Source organism: Loxodonta africana, chromosome 10 (genome assembly GCF_030014295.1).
Source record: "Loxodonta africana isolate mLoxAfr1 chromosome 10, mLoxAfr1.hap2, whole genome shotgun sequence".
Lineage (NCBI taxonomy): Eukaryota > Metazoa > Chordata > Mammalia > Proboscidea > Elephantidae > Loxodonta > Loxodonta africana.
Window position 1 is genome coordinate 73,699,973 of NC_087351.1, and position 19,708 is coordinate 73,719,680.

Consider the following 19,708-nt stretch of genomic DNA (forward strand, 5'->3'; position numbering starts at 1 on the left):
GTCTGTCTCTCAGTTTCTCACTTTTTCTCTTACTCCATGCCTATCATCTCACCTACACTTACCTTCTCCTCCTCACATTGTCCCTCCCCCACCTCATTCCTATTAACTTAGACCCTTTAGGCATCAAGAACCATGTCAATTCCTAAAACATTTCCTTCTCTGGGGCTCCTTCACATTCCTGTTCTGTCCTTTCCATAGCTTATCCAAAAATATCTTATTAAAAGTGCTTTCAGATTCATTTTCAAAATCAGTTGCTGATTGTTCATCATTTATATACAATGGTTAAACACTGGAACCAGCCCAAATGTTCCCCAGTGAGTAATTGGTTAAATAAATGATGAAGATTTATAAAATGGAATACCACCCAATCATTAAAAGCATAATTTTTTTTTTTTATATGGAAGGTTGCTTGTGACATATTTGTGCTTGGAAAAAGTGTGTTACAGAACAATGCATATCGTATGGAGACACTTTCAAATATTACATATATTTTTGTATGACAATGGTTTTGGAAGGATTTGTTCTAATTTGTAAGAAGATTTACTCTGAATTGTAGTGGAATTAGCAATAATTTAATTTACTATTTTTTACATATCTGTGTTTTTTGGTTTTGTGACAAAACTCAAAGTTAGAAATGTTTTCTAAAATAGAACAAAGTTTGTTGCTGTTACTCAAAGTAAGGTATCAAGGAGCCACTTTTCACTGCCACTTCCATTTTTTGGAGACAACAGAAGGAAGTATTTCTGATGGGTTCTAAACTACCAAAAAACAGAAAGACAAATTGAATCTGTCACTGGTCTCATTCCTTCCCTCCCAACCACAGATCCATTCAACCTATACATGGCTCCCCAAGCCCAGGTGGCCCCTCACATCGGTGACATAAGCAAAAGCGCATGGATCCATAGTTCTCAGGGATACACCTGGCTCTCCTCTGGGCCAAAGCCAACATCTACGCTTTGTAACGCCTGGTTTTTAACACCAGACTTATTGAGCCACAGCTCAGAGTTGATAATATAAGCCCTACCTGAGTTTACCTCTGCAGATCATTTGCGGGGAAATTCATTGCGTGTCCAAGATTCAGGGAGGCTAAAGAATATTTAACCCATTTAAATGAACCTGCTATCTTCAGTTTATTTAGCAATACCCTTTATATACGTAGTAGGATACACAACTGCAATAATTTCTAATTATCTTTATCTACTCAGTAAATAACTCAATAACTGGCTCAACGTATTGCTAGTCATCTGTGTATTTGTTATACTATAATTCTGAAAATAATAAAACTGCCTATGTTAACAAATGTTCAATGATTCAAATTACGTCTTAATACAGATTGGGCGCTTGCCAGGTCTACTATACCTAAAAATGATGCTTAGTATTTATGCTTTGGATCTCATTGAGTAAGTAAACAGTATGGAACACTACTATGTACCAGGTGTTGAGCGGGCTCTGGGATATGAACAGAGGGAAGACATTGTTCCCCCAGTCAAGGATTGCTCATACTGGTGCAGGACACAGCCAGATCAAGAGACAATTGCCATTCAGGGAGGCAAGTGCTATAATAGAAATTCCACTTATCTAAGTGTGGTCATTCTCAGCCATCTCTCTTCCACATACCCAGCTGCTTTTTGGACATCACCACTTAGATGTTTTTTTCAGAAAACAGAAACCGCTCTGAGCATTTGAAACAGAAAACGGTTTAATGTTACATGGCGGGGGGGTGGGGGGGCAGAAAATCTAAGAAGCCAAACAGGGAACCCTGAGACTGGCAACAACAGGAAGCCAGAACACCCCTAGACTGAAAGATTGAAGTGAGGCTGTTGTGTCACTAGAGCATGGTATGACAGGAGGAGGCTGGAACTATGTAACTCTGGGGGGAGTTGGATCACAAAGCACATGCAGCCACAGCTGGAATGAGAAAGGAAAGAGGAGCAATATCTTGGCTCTTCCTTTCTACTTATCCTCTGATCCCTTGTCAGTGCCCCCAAATCCCCAAACCCAGCCAGAAGCCAGCTGACATGGGAGCCTGGGGATTGCAACTGGCAAGTCAGGTCCTTGCAATACAGAACAGAGCAGGGGAATTGTGAGGAAAATGCATCTATGGGCAAACAGGCCTAGGATCAATATGAGCCTCAAGCTCAAACTTAAAATGTTCAAAGCTGAAATCTTCATCTCCCTCACACCCATTCCTATTCCAGAAATCTCTTCATCATCCTGTTTTCCACCTTAGTGACTGCTCCCAACAATTGCCCTAGCCAGAAACCTTGGTATCATCCTTAATTCCTTTCTTGTCCTCATTCTCACAATTAATTACTAAGTTTTTTGACCTCTCCTCCTTTGTCTCTTAAAACTTTCAACTGTTTCCACTGTAGTCCATCCCAATCGCACACTCTTCTTTCGGGTCACCATCATCTCTGATGCTGATAACCCCACCAACCACCCAGCTGATCTCCCTGTCCTTAGCCTTGCCTCTTACTTTCCTTCCAATTTATTTCCTACTTATAAAGGGCAATCCTATAAAGTAAGCTCTGATAATGTCAACCTCTTACTTAAAGTCTTTCTTCTATAGAGTACCAGTAGAGTATCCTTAGAATAAAGTCGAAATTCCTTTTCATGTGAGGTCCTTTTAATCTGGCCCCTTCTTCTCCCACCTTGTTCATTCATTCATTTACTCAGTAAATGTTTACTGAGTGACTTCTCTGTGGCAGGTACTAGGTTTAACACTGGGGACACTCCCTACCCTAAATGAGCTATGCTTTTACTAACCTCCAGCTTGGATGTAGTTCCCTCTTTGCCACTCCCTCCCTCACTCATTCCATTCACCTAGTTAATTTCTATTCGTCCTTCATATCTTAGAAGAATCGTCCTCCAAGCAGCCTTTCCTCACTCTTCAAGTCTGGGCTTGTGTTCCTTTTAAGTGTCTCCAGAATACCTTGAGCATACTTCTTTCACGAGCTAACTGCATTTTATTGTTATTGCCCCCTCCTGGCCTAATTCCCCCTGTAGTGTATAAATTCCTTGAGAGCAGGAACTCTATTTTATTCGGTGTTGTATTTACTTCATCTTTTTTTTTTTAACACCCACCCAGTGCCCTTAAAACCCTTGTGGCATAGTGGTTAAGTGCTATGGCTGCTAACCAAAAGGATGGTAGTTCGAATCCACCGGGCACTCCTTGGAAACTATGGGGCAGTTCTACTCTGTCCTATAGAGTGGCTATGAGTCAGAATTGACTCCAGGGCAGTGGATTTTTGGTTTGGGGCTATGCAAGTTGAGCTGTCCATGTGGACACTGCTAGGTAGGTCTGAACTAAGAAGTGGTTTAAACTGGAGATATGGGATAGTAGTGGCTCAGGGAGTAAGAAGACAAAGTGAGAAAGGGGTGGGTATATGAGTGTTCACTACATGATTCTTTCAACTTTTCTCTAATTTGAAAATTCTCGTAATAAAATATTGAGGGAGGGAGTGAAAAGGAAAGAGGCTGAAGATGAAGCACTAAGAAACCAAGACTGGGAAGAAAATAAAGAACCAGCTAAAGAAGCAGGTGGAAAACCAGCAGAATAGTGTCCTAGAAATCAAGGAAGATATTTCAAGAAGGAAGTAATTAACAGTGTCAAATTCTGCAGAGAGATAAAGTAAGATAAGAACTCTAAAGCACCTATTGAAAAGCAGTTTAAAGCCTAGGTAAGGTTTTTTTAAGGGCAGTTTCCTGGAGGGATGGTGGTAGAAGACTGTGGGAATAAGCAGTGATCAGGAAATGAAAAAGCAGAGACCAGGCCTGTAGACTAAGAAAACTGTCTGTAAATGGAAAGCACTATCAGGTGACAGCTAAAAAGGACCATGCAATTGAAAGAGGCCCTTTTGAGATGGGAGGCGTCTGAGTCTGTTTATACTCTGAAGGGAAAGAATCAAAGAGGAGGGTGAAGATAGAGATGAGAGAAGAGATAAACGGTGATTTGAGATCCCTGAAGAAAGGAGAGGTGATGAAATCCAAACATAAGGACAGGGATTAGCTTCTAGCAGCAGGAGAGATATCTTCTAGAGAGAAAGAGATAAGGATGGGAGTAGTTGCAGGTAGATTTGTCAATGGGGATACAGGAAGCTGAGTGAGTTTTGCTGATTGCCTCTGGTTTCTCTGTGAAGCATCTGCAAGGGTAGTTGCAGAAAGGAATGGGGAGGGGACAACCCAGGGAGCAAGATGAGCGTGTGGAACCATCTTGTTGATAAAGTTTCCATAGATACTATGAAGAAGCCCTGATGGTCCAGTGGTTAAGCCCGTGGCTGCTAACTGACAAGTCAGCGATTTGAATCCACCAGTTGCTCCTCAGGAGGAAGAGATGGCAGTTTGCTCCTGTGAAAATTACAGCCTTGGAAACCCTATGGGGCAGTTCTACTCTGTCCTATAGGGTCACTATGAATCAGAATTGACTCGAGGGCATGTAACAACAACATAGATACTGTACATGTTTACCAATTTTCAAATAATTAGACTACAATAAAATATAATTAATACTACACTGAACTTTATGCAACATAATTTAACCTTTCTTTAACTTTTTCATTGCCTAAGGATTATTTTTACAAATATCAATTTGTAATTACAGTACAATCTGCTTGAGGAATTGCTGGTTGACAGAGACTTCTGACTGATAAGAGTTTGTACTGTTCCGGTGGTACAGTGGTTAAGGGCTTGGCTGCTGGCTTGGCTGCTAACCAAAAGGTTGGCAGTTCAAATCCACCAGCTGCTTCTTGAAAACCCCGTGGGGCAGTTCCACTCTGTCCTATAGGGTTGCTATGAGTAGGAATCAACTCATCGGTAATGAGTTTTGGCTTCTGTTTACCTTAGGCAGGTAACCTCTGTATCTTTTCACTATTTGCATCTGTAAACCAAAGTGCTTGGACTACAACCTATGGATCTCAACTCTTGTGATTAACCCATTTGAGGGGCCTTTCATACACCTATGCAATGTACTGGATACTTGGTCTCGGAGCAGTGTTTTGTTTTTGTTTTTAGATCTAAATTTGTAATTTTATTTTTTTAATTGAATTTTTAGATGAAGGTTTACAGAACGAACTAGTTTCTCATTAAACAGTTAGTACGCATATTGTTCTATGATACTGGTCAACAACTTCATGACATGTCAGCACTCTCCCTTCTCAAACTTGTTTTCCCTATTACCAGCTCTCCTGTCCCCTCCTGCCTTCTAGTCCTTGCCCCAGGGCTGGTGTGCCCCTTTAGTCTTGTTTTCTTTTATGGGCCTGTCCTATCTTTGGCTGAAGGGTGAACCTCAGGAGTGACCTTAGTACTGAGCTGAAAGGGTGTTGCAGGGGCCATCCTCTCAGGGTTTCTCTAGTGTCTGTCAGGTCAGCAAGTCTGGTCTTTCTTTTGAGTTAGAATTTTGTTCAACATTTTCCTCCAGCTCTGTCTGGGGCCCTCTACTGTGACCCCTGTCAGAGCAGTCAGTGGTGGTAGCCAGGCACCATCTAGTTGTGCTGGACTCAGTCTGATGGAGGCCATGGTAGATGTGGTCCATTAGTCCTTTGGACTAATCTTTCCCTTGTGTCTTTAGTTTTCTTCATTCTTTCTTGCTCCAGAAGAGGTAAGACTTCTGGAGTATCCTAGACAGCCACATGGAGCAGTGTTTTTAAGATATTTTCTTAAGGGGAATTCAGAGCATTTCTTGAATTAACATAGCTTCCACTTAGCATGCCATAAAATTCCCCTGGGCAAAGACGCCATTCCAGTGCATGTGACCTTCAGTGATAGCCAACGTAAACAGAGCAAAATATTATTGCAGTCAGACTGGGTTTAGGCCAATCTCTTCTGTAAATTGATTTCTTTATTGTCGAGAATTATGAGCACTTTAACCACTGCACACCAGGACTCCTCAGATACATGCAAGCACCTATAAATTATGAAGAACCCAATGGGAGCAAATTACAAAAAAGTGAAAAAGCTCATTTTATAAGAATGAGTAACAAACCTATAAGCCTTAAATTAAGGAAAAAAAAAAATTAGCCAAAGTGTTCTGGCAAAACGTCTATTTGTAGTCTGGAGGCAGAATATACCCTAGGAAAAGCTCCCCTATTGCTATTAAGGCCTTCAACTGATTGGGCAAGGCCACCCACATTATGGAGGGTAATCTGCTTTTCTTAAGGCCTGATTTAATCACATGTAACTACTTCATAGCAGAGTATAGACTAGTATTTGACCACTAATCTGAATCTCAAAGACATTTGAGCCACATTGCCTAGCCAAGCCCCAAACCTCCTGCTGTCGAGTCGATTCCAACTCATAATGACCCTGTAAAACAGAGTAGATCTGCCTCATAGGGTTTCCAAAGCTTGATTTTTTTTTTTTAGATGAAGGTTTACAGAACAGTTTCTCATCAAGCAGTTAATACACACATTGTTGTATGACATTGGTTAACAACCCCATGACATGTCACTACTCTCCCTTCTCAACCCTGGGTTCCCTATTACCAGCTTTCCTGTCCCCTCCTGCCTTCCATTCCCTGCCCCAGGGCTGGTATGATCTTTTAGTCTTGTTTTGTTCCTTGGGTCTGTTCACTGTTTGGCTGAAGGGTGAACCTCAGGAGTGACCTCCTTACTAGCTGATAGGGTGTCCGGTAGCCATACTCTCAGGGTTTCTCCAGTCTCTGTCAGGCTAGCAACACTGGCCTTTCTTTTTGAGTCAGAATTTTGTTGTACATTTTTCTCCAGCTCTGTCTGGTACCCTCTATTGTGATCCTTGTCAGAGCAGTCAGTGGTGGTAGCCAGGCACCGTCTAGTTGTACTGGACTCAGTCTGGTGGAGGCCATGGTAGATGTGCCAAGGAAGCAGACTACCACATCTTTCTCCCATGGAATGACTGGTGGGTTCGAGCCACCAACCTTGTGGTTAGCAGCCTACTGCTTAAACCCTGCACAACTAGGGCACCTTATAAACTAGCCAAGAAATATAAAATTAACCATCATGAGCGGCAAGTCTTAAGAAGACCCAAAATCCAGAAAAAATGCTCTTTGTCTTATAACCCTGCATGGTATTTTGCTAGTAGATATCCCCACCTCTTTAAAAAAGCAGAACAAATTCCCCCAAAGTATTTCTGAGAGTCCCAGGGGAGTGTCTCACATGCATTAACTAATTAGTCCAGGTCATTCACTTTCCCAACTATTCTGCTGTGCTGGAGCTCTGCTGCAGTTAATGCCAGCTGGAGATCTGCTGAAATGTTTGCCTCTGCCATGCTGATATTCTACACCAGGTACAGATACTTGTCAATAGCTCCTCCCACCAGCGCTTTCAACCTTTGTTGCTTTGTAATAGTTCAAGCAGTGAGCTGCAAAGTGGAAAGGGAAAACATTTCTCCCCTCTGTATTACTGTATTATGCTATTTTGGAGAGTCCTAACCAAAACTTCTCAAACTCGAAGCAATCAACCCAGAACTGTTCTTTTCAGTTTGTTAGCTTTTGTTGTTAAATCTAATGCATACCAGGATTTTTTGCTGTAGGATCAATTGTCTTTGAGACTCAGCTTTTTCTTTTTTCATTTTTTTAATTTGCTCCCATTGAAGTCTTCATAATTTATAGGTGTTTACAAATGTCTGGAGCCTGGCGGCATAGCAGTTAGGAGCTATGGCTGTTAACCAAAAAGTCGTCAATTTGAATCCACCAGCTGCTCCTTGGAAACCCTATGGGGCTGGTCTACTCTGTCCTATATTGGTGCTGTGAATCGAATCGACGGCATTGGGTTTGGTTTTTCTGGTTTATGTATGTCTGAGGAGTCCTGCTGATGCAGTGGTTAAAGCGCTCTGCTGCTAACCATAAGGTCAGCAGTTCTAACCTACCAGCCACTCTGCAAGAGCAAGATGTGGCTATCTGCTTCTGTAAAGATTTACAGCCTTGAAAACCCTATGGGGCAGTTGTACCCTCTCCTACCGGGTCAGTATGAGTCCAAATTAACTCAACGGCAGTGAGTTTGGGTTGGTGTATATGTCTGAGACCCAATAATTGATGCTATTCCATTTATTTTCCCAGAAGGCTTATTAGCATCTGCATAAATCAAAACAATCCATGCAAATAAATGCGGTTGTAGTTGTTGTTAGCTGCCATAGAGTCCACCCTGATTCATGGCATTCCCATGCACAGCGGGATCAGACTGGGCTTTCACTGACTGATTTTTCAGAAGTAGATTGTCAGGCCTTTCTTCCTAGTCTTAGTCTGATAGAATTGGAATGGAAAGGAAATTGCCTGTCTCTGCCATTAAGCATATTAGAATCTCAATTTTGGCCAAAATAGGGTGCTGTATTACATTCCCAAAGTAAATATAAAGGATTTTACTGTTAAATAACGAGAACAAAAAACAACAGTTTAGAAGGGAAAAAAACTAAAACTAGGATCCTGGAGATTTAGATAGTCTCAGCTCTATCACTAATTTTCTGTGTAATCTCATGCCATTGACCTATTCCTTAGCACATTGTATGAAGTAGTTTCACAAGGTGACTGAAAATCCAATAAGGTGACAAATGTGACAGTGCTTTGAAAATATTAAAAGTACTATTCAAATGTGTAGGATTCTTGTTTTTGTAATGTTTAACTAAAATTTTGGACTTTGATTATAATTGTCCACCTATTAAGTTATGGTATTTACTCTGTGTTTCTCAGTCTTATTCCTCTAAGGTTTATATGAGATCAGTTGTATTAGAGGAACTTTGTCATAAAATTTTAAAGCTAGAAGGGACTCTGGAGATTATGTTGCTTAAATTCCTTCTTTTCCAGATGAGGAAACTGAGAACCAAAGAAAGAAAAGTTACCTAGGTGGTAGAATAGGTCAGGAACCCAAGACTCCTGACTCCAAACGTATTACTCATTTCGCCGCATCACAGAAGAGTCTTCTCAAAGACATTAATTTTCTATTTTCAGAGATTATTTCATATGAACAGTTGTCCAACATGCTTATTCACCAGAACTCCAGGTAAACTATATGGTATTTATTCCTAATTTCCGGAGCTTTCACACACCGGTATTCATGGAACCCAGTTTTTAGGAGCTCAACAAGGTAATATTTATTGAGCTCCTTTTCTGTGCTAGGCTGTATTCTAGGCATGACAGGTATAGTGCTTAACAAGACAGACAAATCACTGTCATAACAGAGCTTATAGTCTACTGAAATACTGGGATATAAAAGTATGTATTAAAAGAAAAGTAACCTATTCTCTCAAAATTATAGGACACACAGCTAATAATCTCCTTGGCAGTGTGTTTCTTAGCCGGAAAACTCTATTGGAACAATTTTTCTCCACATTCGGCTAACATTTAAGCTTCAGGTTTTCTAGAGGCAGTTTCGGAGTCCTTATGTCATTTGTGAATATATCTGTGCATGCCCACATGCAATATGAGAACCAGCCATATGTCTCAGGTATCTGCCCCATACTTCATAACACATATAATTTGCTAATACCCTTGGTGTCATTCATTCTCTATACATGAAACAGCCCTTGGTTGGAACAGGAAAGAGCAAGGAGGAGTAACTTTTAACATCTGTGTCTGGCCATTTCATTTTCCCTCCACATTTTGAGCAGAGAGAATTAATTCTGTTTTTTTTTTTTTTTTATCCTCCTTCATGCCAGCTGGCAACCAGCTGCTGTATTTCCTCTGGTCGGAGCTGTGGGAACAGAGTGCGTAAAGCCCCGAAAAATGAACCTGAGATTCAGGAGCCAATGAACAGAGCCAAGATGAACAACCAAAAGCTAGGGTGTAAATAAAATCGAGGTGATCAACTAATTGATAATTGAAATGTAGTCTGTGGGGATCAGACCAAGGGAAGGGCCAGAAATTAGAAGAATGGTAGAGTGATCAGGTTATTAGCCATGTGGCCAGCCTCTTTATGACAGTGTCATTTTTTAATCAATTTTATTGAGGTATAATTTACATATAATAGAATATCTAACCCATTTTGTGTGTGTTCAACGTGTTTGGGGAAAAAAATACATATATATGGAAACCTTGGTGGCGTAGTGGTTAAGTGTTACGGTTGCTAACCAAAAGGTCAACAGTTTGAATCCACCAGCTGCTCCTTGGGAACCCTATGGGGCAGGTCTAATCTGTCCCATAGAGTCCCTATGAGTAGGAATTGACTTGACAGCATCTTATATATATATATACCAAAACCAAACCTAGTGCCATCGAGTCGATTCCGACTCATAGTGACCCTATAGGACAGAGTAGAACTGCCCTATAGAGTTTCCAAGGAGTGCCTGGTGGACTCCAATGACCGACCCTCAGGTTTGCAGCTGTAACACTTAAACACTATGCCACCAGGGTTTCATATATATATATATATGTATGTATGTATGCATATCCATGCATTCGCTGCCACATCAATATGATACTGTTTTAAGATGGACTACTATTTCCCCATCACATAATCTTCTCAGCTATTTCTTATCACAAGTTCTAGGACAGTCAAGCTCTAGGATTTGTCTTGATGCAACAGAAAGCATCAATGAAGTGCCAGTAGTAATAAGACCTTGAGGCAAACTCTTGTCCCTGATTCTAGTTGCCATAGATCCTGCTAACGGGATCTGGAATACAGCTTGCAGAGTGCCCAAGGAGCAAGGAGCAGAAGTGTTCTTTCTGCCTGGCCATGTAGGAGGTACAGAGGTGACAGTTCACAAGTCCAGGTGCTTATCTATCTAAATACAAAAACTTTTAACAACTCTCTGGATGGCCTTCCTTTTGTCCTTGCAATCCTAGAAGAGTGGACAGAAAGTAAGGGAGGGAGATGTAGTCAGGACTAGAAAGTGTTGGTTGAGAACATCTGCAATTCCCAAGTTCCACGACAAACCTTGGCACATAAACCAAAAAACCAAACCCGTTGCCCGTCGAGTCCATTCCAACTCATAGCAACCCTGTCAAAAACAGAATCAAACCATTGCCATCAAGTAGATTCTGATTCACAGTGACCCTACAGGACAGAGTAGAACTGACCCACAGGGTTTCCAAGGAGTGGCTGGTGGATTTGAACTGCCAATCTTCTGGTTAGCAGCCAAGCTCTTAACAACTGTGCCACCAGGGCTCCAGTGACTTTATAGTACATGCTTAGTATCATGATTCTTGATAGTAAGATAGTTGAGTGAATCTTTGACTTACTTCAAAAAAACCCGTTGCTGTGCAGTCGATTCCAACTCATAGTGACCCTGTAGGATAGAGTAGAACTGCTTCACAGGGTTCCCAAGGAGCAGCTGGTGAATTCAAGCCACCAACTTATTGGTTTGCCGCTGTTGCTCTTAACCACGGCACCACTAGGGCTCTTATTTGGTAACAAAAATTCAAACCCATTGCCATCAAGTCAATTCCAACTCATAGCAACCCTACAGAATACATTAAAACACCCCATAGGGTTTCCAAGGCTATAGTGTCACTATGAGTCGAAATTGACTCCACCAGCAAAGGGGTTTGGTTTGGAATCTTTGCGGAAGCAGACTGCCACATTTTTTCCCCATGCTGCTGCTGACCTTAGCCATGTAATTTAATTTAAATGTACACAGGAGAATAGCTAACCTGTCTTTGCAAGTCCTGGTATAAAATTAATCAAGTTCTTGTGAGTGCCTCTGGTTCTTCACAGGCAAGTTCTGACACACTTAACCAAGGAAACTTTATAAGTTTTCCAATATAAGAGCCAAACAGCTAGTGTTTCTGTGTTACTCACAAAAAATCAAAGAGAAAACATTATCCACCCAAAATTTGGAAAATATGAGTTGCCAGAGGCTTGGTGTACATGGAAAAAAAAGAAAAAACCAAGCTAGGATAAATTTTAGGCCATGTAAGATCCTTCTTTCATTTTTGCTTTAATTTTTATTACAGTTTTTCATTTAAAAAATGGTTGCTTTTAAATGCAAAGATAAAAAAAACACAATTTGTAGTAGTAATTAACATCTAAAGGAAAAATGCCCTGTAAGTGCCATGTTCATTCAATTTTTAATGTTCTGGTAGTATTCTCTTCCTGAAAGAAACCAGTTATTTTGGAGAGAATGATTATATCACACAGCTTATAAAAGTAAGCGCTTCTGTCTTAAGAATTATTTTAAGATTCTCTTGCCTATCCTCCATCACCTGACTGCCTGTATTATTATTTGAAAATAAAATTTTCTTTGTAACATTGAAACAAAGTTGAATGGAGATGCACAGAAATTGTCCTGGAAGGTTCAACATCTAGCAAGGGCTTATTGTTCGACAGTGTTTTGGCAGAACTTCAGCAGGCTGTATATAAAACTTGAAGATGTGTCTCCTCTAGGGATATGTGATCAAATCTGAATTTTGGCCCCCAATAAAGAATAATTATATTAATTCATATCACAATCATAACGTGCTCAAAATCTAGTGGGTGAATTCTTAAAACTCCTACTATAGAATTCATGAATTTATAGTGTACTTTTCACTCTTTAATTTCATAAAAATCAAGTAAATCTAACCTGGTTTGAACTAAATTTTGAAATTGTTAGTCATTTATTTACAATGAACAGATGTAGTGTTCTGTTTGTGCAGCCGAAAAATGATGTGGGATATGCAAAATTAGAGTAGTCATCTACAAATAGTCAGGACAAGGAGAATAAAAATCATGTTTTTAACTGATTAGAAGAGTGGATATAGGTAGAAAGCAATTTTCTCTATTTGTAATTTCTTTGGTTGATAGCTTTCACAACAGATAAGGACATTGACATGTGGGGTTTACCCAAAGCAACGTCTGAAACTTTGTCTTTCTCAAGTTTCCAGCTGCTAAACTTCTCTTTTCTAACCTGCCTAGAGAAACCTAAATATATTTGCAATAAAATTGAAAAGATCCTTGCTCATAAATATTAATGTTAATATTAATTTTATTTTAAAATTAGTGCAGTTTTGCATTCTACTTCATTATACACCTGTTTATTTTATTATAAATTATCTTAAATATCAGATATATATGACCTGATAATTTTTTGCACGAAACAAATTCGGTGCGTAAACAAAGCGTATACTATTCTATCATTTGTGCAAAAATGATAGGACACATAGGTCTTTTGGCATACTAATAAGATATCTCTGGTTAGATATATAAACAATTTGTAGCAGTGGGTACCTTCAAAGAGGAGGAAGAGGCAAGGGAGATCAGGGAGACTTAGTTTTCTGTATTTGTTCATTTGCAGTATTTGAATTTTTTAACTACATCCTTAACATATCCACATATGGATAGCATAGCATTTCCATAACATAATATGTATGCTATAACATCCATAACCATGCACATATGTAGTTATGGCAAGATACAAAAACTTGACTTCAGAAGGGTATTCATTTTTTTTTAATTGTACTAAAAATGTTGATCATAATTGAAATGTGCTAATGTTAAATTTTCAGTCGTCTATCATATTCTTCATAAACTCAGGCGAAATACATATTTATTTTGTTTTGATCCTTGAAACAAAAAATAAATAAATAAAAGATTTGCAATGCCTGCTATCTTCTAAGCGGATCCCTAGTGGCAGCACAGTGGTCAAGAGCTACAGCTGCTAACCAAAAGGTTGGCAGTTTGAAACCACCAGGCGCTCCTTGGAAACCCTATGGGGGCAGTTCTACTCTGTCCTTTAGGGTCACTGTGAGTCTGAATCGACTAGATGGCAACAGATTTTTTGGTTTTATCTTCTAAGCACTTTTCTTCCAAATTGTACCCTTTTTTGTTGTTGTTGCCAGAGAATACATAAAAGGGTGAGGGGGAACCCACCACCACCTAAGGGTAATAGTAAGCCAAGAATCACATTAGCCACTAAATCTTCTTATATAGTTTGATACACTTCAAATTACCTGAATCTGATGTTTCACTTTTCAAAAGACTAGATGTTCTATATTACTTAGTAGTAATATAAATTCCGGAGCCCCTGGGGGTGCACAAGGATAATTACTCCACTGCTAACTGAAAGGTTGGTCCAGGTTTGAGTACACTCAGAGACGCCTCTAAAGAAAAGGCTGGGTGATCTACATTTGAAAAATCAGCCACTGAAAACACTACGGAGCACAGTTCTACTCTGACACACCTGGGGTTGTCATGAGTAGGAGTCACTCCACGACAACTGGTTAATATAAATTTCAAGTTTCACCTCGTTTGCTTCTCAATCTCTGCCCAACTTTCTACTAAATGCAGGTTAAATCATTTGCAAGTAACCTTGTAGTCACTTTAAAAGTTCTGCGAAGTGACTTGAAATGAACCTTGGACACTTAAAAAGATCAAAAAGTGATTAAACATACTTATAGTAATAACCTATACATTTATTAATAGGTGGCTGTAAAGGGAGTGATTTAAAATTTTATCCCACAGCAAATTTTGCTTTTTGGAATTCTGTTATTTAACAGGATTGATTGAATTAGGGATACAGTTAGGGTCCTCTGTAATTACATGAAAGCTAGTTGGTTGAATATTAATGTTTTCCATGTTCCTATATGTGTGTGTATGCTACTGCTTTCCATGTTCATGTTTGTATATACATACATACATAAACATTCACACATAAAATATAGTTTATACATTTTGGAAAGGAAAATTGAACTTTGGGGAATATGTTAAAACATCTTTTGGTGATTGAATGATGATCTTATTTAATCTTTTAAAATGATTAAAAAATTTTTAATGACTTAGATTTGCTCTTACAAAATACTCAACTTCTGATGTCACAGACATTATACACTACAGCTTTAATTGCTGGCCAGAGAGAACAGCTTATAAGAATAATGAGAAAGAAAATGACTGAAGATTTCTATAGCCATGGTCATATACAAGGATGGGAACACCATGGGCAGTTGCAGATTGGAAATAGAGAAGATATATGTGAATTTATATGAACCTAATTGACATGCTTGGATAGCAGAGGCACAAATTTGGGGGTAATAATAATGAAAACAAAACCAACAACAATACTAACAGCTAGCATTTATCAATTGCTTACTAAGTGCCAGGTACTGTTCTAAGTGCTTTACACCTATGTTCTCATTTAATCGTCCCATAATTCTATGGCACAGACCGAAAACTCATTGTCATCAGGTCGACTGCAACTCAGGTGATCCTATAGGACAAAGTAGAACTGCCCCATAGGGTTTCCAAGGAGTGGCTGGTGGATTCAAACTGCCGACCTTTTGGTCAGAAGCCGAATGCTTAACCGCTGTGCCACCAGGGCTCCATGGCACAGACACTTATCCCTATTTTACAGATGAGTAAACTGAGCAAGAAAGGTGAAATGACTCCCTAGTTAAGTCAGATATTCAAGCCCACTCTTAACACTGGAGCCAGTGTTCTTAACACTACTTTTGTGGAATATTAAACTAAAAGGTTTTATAACATCCAGAGTTAGTCATTCCACAATTTAAAAAATGAATAATTATTTTCAGTCCTTTCCTCATTCCAGGCATTTTCCGTGGTTCTTTTCTAGAATACGTATCATTAGGCTTTGTAGATCTGAAAAACAAAAGTGATATTTGAGATCAATCTTTAACCTTATCTTTATGGCTCTAATTTAAAAAAATCTACTGACCAGTTAAAAACGGTTTAATGCTATCTTATATAGACCATTGTTTTTATGAACCAACGTAATTGAAATCCGCCACAGATATCCACATTAATTAATATATAACCCAAAGCTAGATTGTAACAATATGCTGATATGACAAAGGTGAGAAGTAAAATCTAGTGTCAAGTGGAAATATGTATGTAATGCTTATTTGCTGAGTTCAAAATATATTCTTTTTTACCTTAAAAGACTGACAAAGTTAAACTTACGCTTTCAAAGTCAAAAACTGATTCTTAATCAGTGGCTGTCAAGATCACGTTAGTAATGAAGCAATACTGATCTCACCCTACGGAGTTAACTCGGGTTCCGTGGCCTCCCGCCCTAGGTGAGGGTTTGGCGAGTCCTTCTGTCTCTGTCTGTCTAGTCCACAGGGCAGTCAACTCAAGGCGGTAAGTCTCAATCTAAAGATTGTCTTCCACTTTTAATGAGGCAAGAAACCAGAACAAAAGTCTGTCTAAAACCTTTTTTCTGATTCCTTCCCTGAAGCTCAGATTTACGTCTCATTTATTAAGACTACTTACACCTATTTGTAAATGCTTTGAATAATTTCAGATGTTAAGATTTCTCGCAACGCTAACTCCTTCCCTTGAGAAGTTTACAATAAGAAGGATTTGTTTTAAATTTTTATTTGCATTTACTTAGTAATCAAACTCCACTGCAGAAACAGTGGAAGACGAGAGTTCCATTAGGTTCCAAGGCAGAGTGCGGTGACGTGGCCCGTGGTTGGGTAACCTGGCAAAGAAAGACCCCGTTGTAACATTTCCGAGCAAAAAAACCATGGGGCTTGCTGCCACGACGCCAAAAGTCTGCTTTTTTTTGAACTGAAAACTCAGAAAAGCTGGGCGGCAACCCTGCCCAGCACTGCCCCAGGAGGGAAAGAGAGCGGGAGACTTAGATTACTGCATCTAGAGGCAGGAAATGTAATGCAGGGTTGGTACTCTGCAACCGAAATCCCTTTTCAGCACTGCCTCCCAAAGCCAGCCACTCCCCCATCTAGGAGTAGGCGCACAGTCCCCAGACTCGGGCTCAGCCTCCACCCAGGTCCTTTCTCTTTCCCCCGCAGCTGCACACAGACGAGCACGTGAGCTCTGGAGCCTGTCCCAGCTGTGCCCAGATGACCGCCGCCTGATTGGCTAAGAGCGACGTGGGCTGGGGTGGGGACTGGCCGCCTGCTCCGCTTGCCATTGGTTCGCGAGGAACCCGCCTCCCCCTCAGGTGAGGCGGGCCTGCAAGAGCGCGCGGCGGGCTCCGCGGGCGGGCGCGCTCCCGCCGCCCCGCCCCTCCCCGCGAGCCCGAGCGCGCCTCCGCCCTTGTCCGCCCCCTGCCGCTGCCCCTGCGCCTGAGAGCACAGAGCCGTCTGGTCTGAGGGAAGGCGAGGATCGCCCTCGCCGCCGGTTCGGCCAGTGCATTGGGCCCGGCCCCGACAAGCAGCCCGCGGAGGGGCTCTTCCGAGCCAGCCTTGGACCTTCGCGGTTGCCGCCTCCTCCTCCCGCCTCTGGATTTGGGAGGGAATTCCCGCCTCGCAGCCCCCGCCTCTGGACCTGCCTCTTGTCTCTCCGCGTGTGGAGGGCGCCAGTGCTTAGGCCGGAGCGAGCCTGGGGGCCGCCGGCCGCGAAGGCATCGCGGGGACCCATTCGCCATGGAGGGCGCCGGCGGCGCGAACGACAAGAAAAAGTAAGCCCGTTCCCTCCGCCGGCCCCGTTCTCTACCGGCGCCCCCGCCCCGCGCTCGCGGGCCGGCCTCAGCTTTCCTGGGGGGCCGGCCTTTTTGTTTCTGCCTGTTCTCCCCCTCCCCTCTTTCCCCCACCTCGCCGGTCGGCTCCCCCGCTGTCCACGTCGCCATCTTGTCGTGGGGGGTGGGAGACACATCGAAAGTGCTTTCAGGGGCCGGGGTCTGAGCCCTGCCTGCGCGGCCTCCGTCCCTGTCGGCCGGGGCCTGCGGCGTCGCCTTCCTACCCGCCTCAGGCACCCCGCTGGCGTTCTGTCCCTGCTGGGACAGACTGTGCCCAGTCTGAAAACCCCGGGAAGAGAAATAAACCGCAGGTCGGTCGCCGCCGTTTGCACCCGGAGCTTCCGCTCCTTCCCGCCCCCATCCTCTCGGCTTCCATTGAAAACTCGGCCCCGGGGCGGGCCCTGCACGCTGGTCCTGACTTCCCGGGGGGCTCGGGCCCGGGGCTTTCCGACGTAGGGGCTAGGGTAGGTGGAATGTGATCTTGCCCCGCACTAGTCCGGACGCCAGGGGTGTCTTTGCCTTTGTGCATTAGGGATTTGCCGCCACGGCCTTAAAATACTAACTTTTTAGTTTTGCACGTGCAGGTTTTGTTTTAATCGCCTGGAAAAACTTGCCTAGACGGAGAGTCGGAGCCACGGGAATTCAAAGAAATAACGTTTTAAAAAGGACACCAGGATTAAATACTGTGTTCCTATCACTTGTCACGAGAGCCCGACGTTCGAAATGAATATATGCCTCATTCATTCTTGAAAATATGGTAGTTGAAAATGTAGCGGCTAGTTAAATTTAGAGGAACAGTTTTATGGGGATTGAAAATAAAAATGTGACCAGAGCAAATGAAATGCAGCACTGAAATGTTGCGAATTTTTCCAAACCCTGCCTCATGGTCCTGAAATTGAAGTATATTAAAGGAGAACCTTCAAATACATCATAAGTAAATAATCATACTATTATAACTTACTGCAAGTTTATAAAACACCACTTGAAGTTTGAGTCCAAGGGGTACATTATAGAAGGATTAATTGCGACGGGGATGAACCAGCGGAATTAAAAGTGATCCCAGGCCCCTCCCCCCCAATTTGGTCCACTTTGGTATTGTAACCTTTGAGGAAATCATTTTAAGGAATTGAAGATTTAGAGTTTGTGGATAGTGGCCTGGATTTACGGTTAAGTCCTTCCAATGCTCTGGGAGAGATTAATTTTTCTAATCAGTATCAACGGAAGATAAACTTGTTTATATTCTTGTTATTTTGTCGATCTCGTATCTTGGTCTTATTTAAATAGAAATGTTAGCCTTTCAATTTGCATATACCAGAGAAAGCACTCATAAAATTCAAGAAGTGGGCAAACAGAACAGGCCTGGACTTAATTCCAAGAATTGCCAGGAATTAATTGCAGTTAATTTTGCATAAGTGATTACCATGCTTTTGATGAAATGATGAGGCTGCTACATTGTAAACCTAAGGCAGATTACCTCTGGGTAGTGCCAACTTTTTGTCCTTATTACACTTTGAATCCTACTTAATAAAATGTATTAAGTTATGCACCAGTCACTTCCTTTTTGTATGGTATATTATACTCATTTTTTCTTTGCAGTTGATCAGTTGAGAATATTATAAGCAACTTTAACATGAATTAGCTCCCGTGCATCACCTCCAATTCTAAAGGAACTCTTAGATTTTCCTCTTTCCCATCTGTCATTTAAAATTAAAAAATATATATCATTTTGAGCCTTAGATTGGTTAATCAATCAGATTTAACAACCTTGGATCAGATTGATTCATATTTCTCTATATAAACAAAAAACGCATTAGCCATCTCATAGCGACCCTATACAAGAGTAGAACTGCCCCATAGGGTTCTTAATGTAATTGAAAAATTAAGTTGAACATTTAAGTGGTAGCAACTGAGCAACTTTTGTGGTTATTGTTATTAGTTGAAGTCGAGTCAATTCTGATTCATGGTGTACAACTGCTCCAGGGTTTTCAAGGCTGTGACCTTTCAGAAGCAGATCTAAGCCAGACCTGCCTGTCTTCCAGTACACCTCTGGGTGTGTTCAGACCTCCAACCTGTGAGCTGATAACCCATTGCTGTGAAGTTGATTCCGACTAATGGCGACCCTATACGAGAGTAGGACTGCCCCATAGGGTTTCCAAGGCTGTAAATCTTTATGGGAGCCACATCTTCCATGGAGCAGCTGGTGGATTCGAACTGCTGAGCTTTCAGTTAGCAGCCAAGCACTTAACCATTGTACCACCAGGGCTCTTTTTTGGGCTAGTAGTTGAATGCTTAATGGTTTGGCCACCCAGGGATTCCTTTTAAACCAAAAAAAAAAAAAAAAAAAAAAAACCCATTGCCATGGAGTCAATTCCGACCCTATAGGACAGTAGAA

At 41.4% G+C, this 19,708-nt stretch overlaps 1 protein-coding gene and 1 long non-coding RNA gene across 2 annotated transcripts in view; one reads left to right on the top strand and one right to left on the bottom strand.

The window, feature by feature from the left end:
• Positions 1-9,583: 9,583 nt before the first annotated feature.
• Positions 9,584-18,483, bottom strand: LOC135232609 (uncharacterized). The gene is made up of 2 exons (XR_010323172.1): positions 17,392-18,483; positions 9,584-16,317 (listed from the first exon to the last, which is right to left on the bottom strand). It is a non-coding gene; the product is annotated as an uncharacterized LOC135232609 (long non-coding RNA).
• The window catches only part of HIF1A (hypoxia inducible factor 1 subunit alpha), a 52,138-nt gene continuing 49,354 nt past the window's right edge, over positions 16,925-19,708 (top strand). The window contains exon 1 of the mRNA XM_010588680.3: positions 16,925-17,259. Within this exon, the coding sequence (XP_010586982.2) occupies positions 17,225-17,259 (35 nt within the window). The 5' untranslated portion in view covers positions 16,925-17,224. The remainder of the gene's footprint in view (positions 17,260-19,708) is intronic.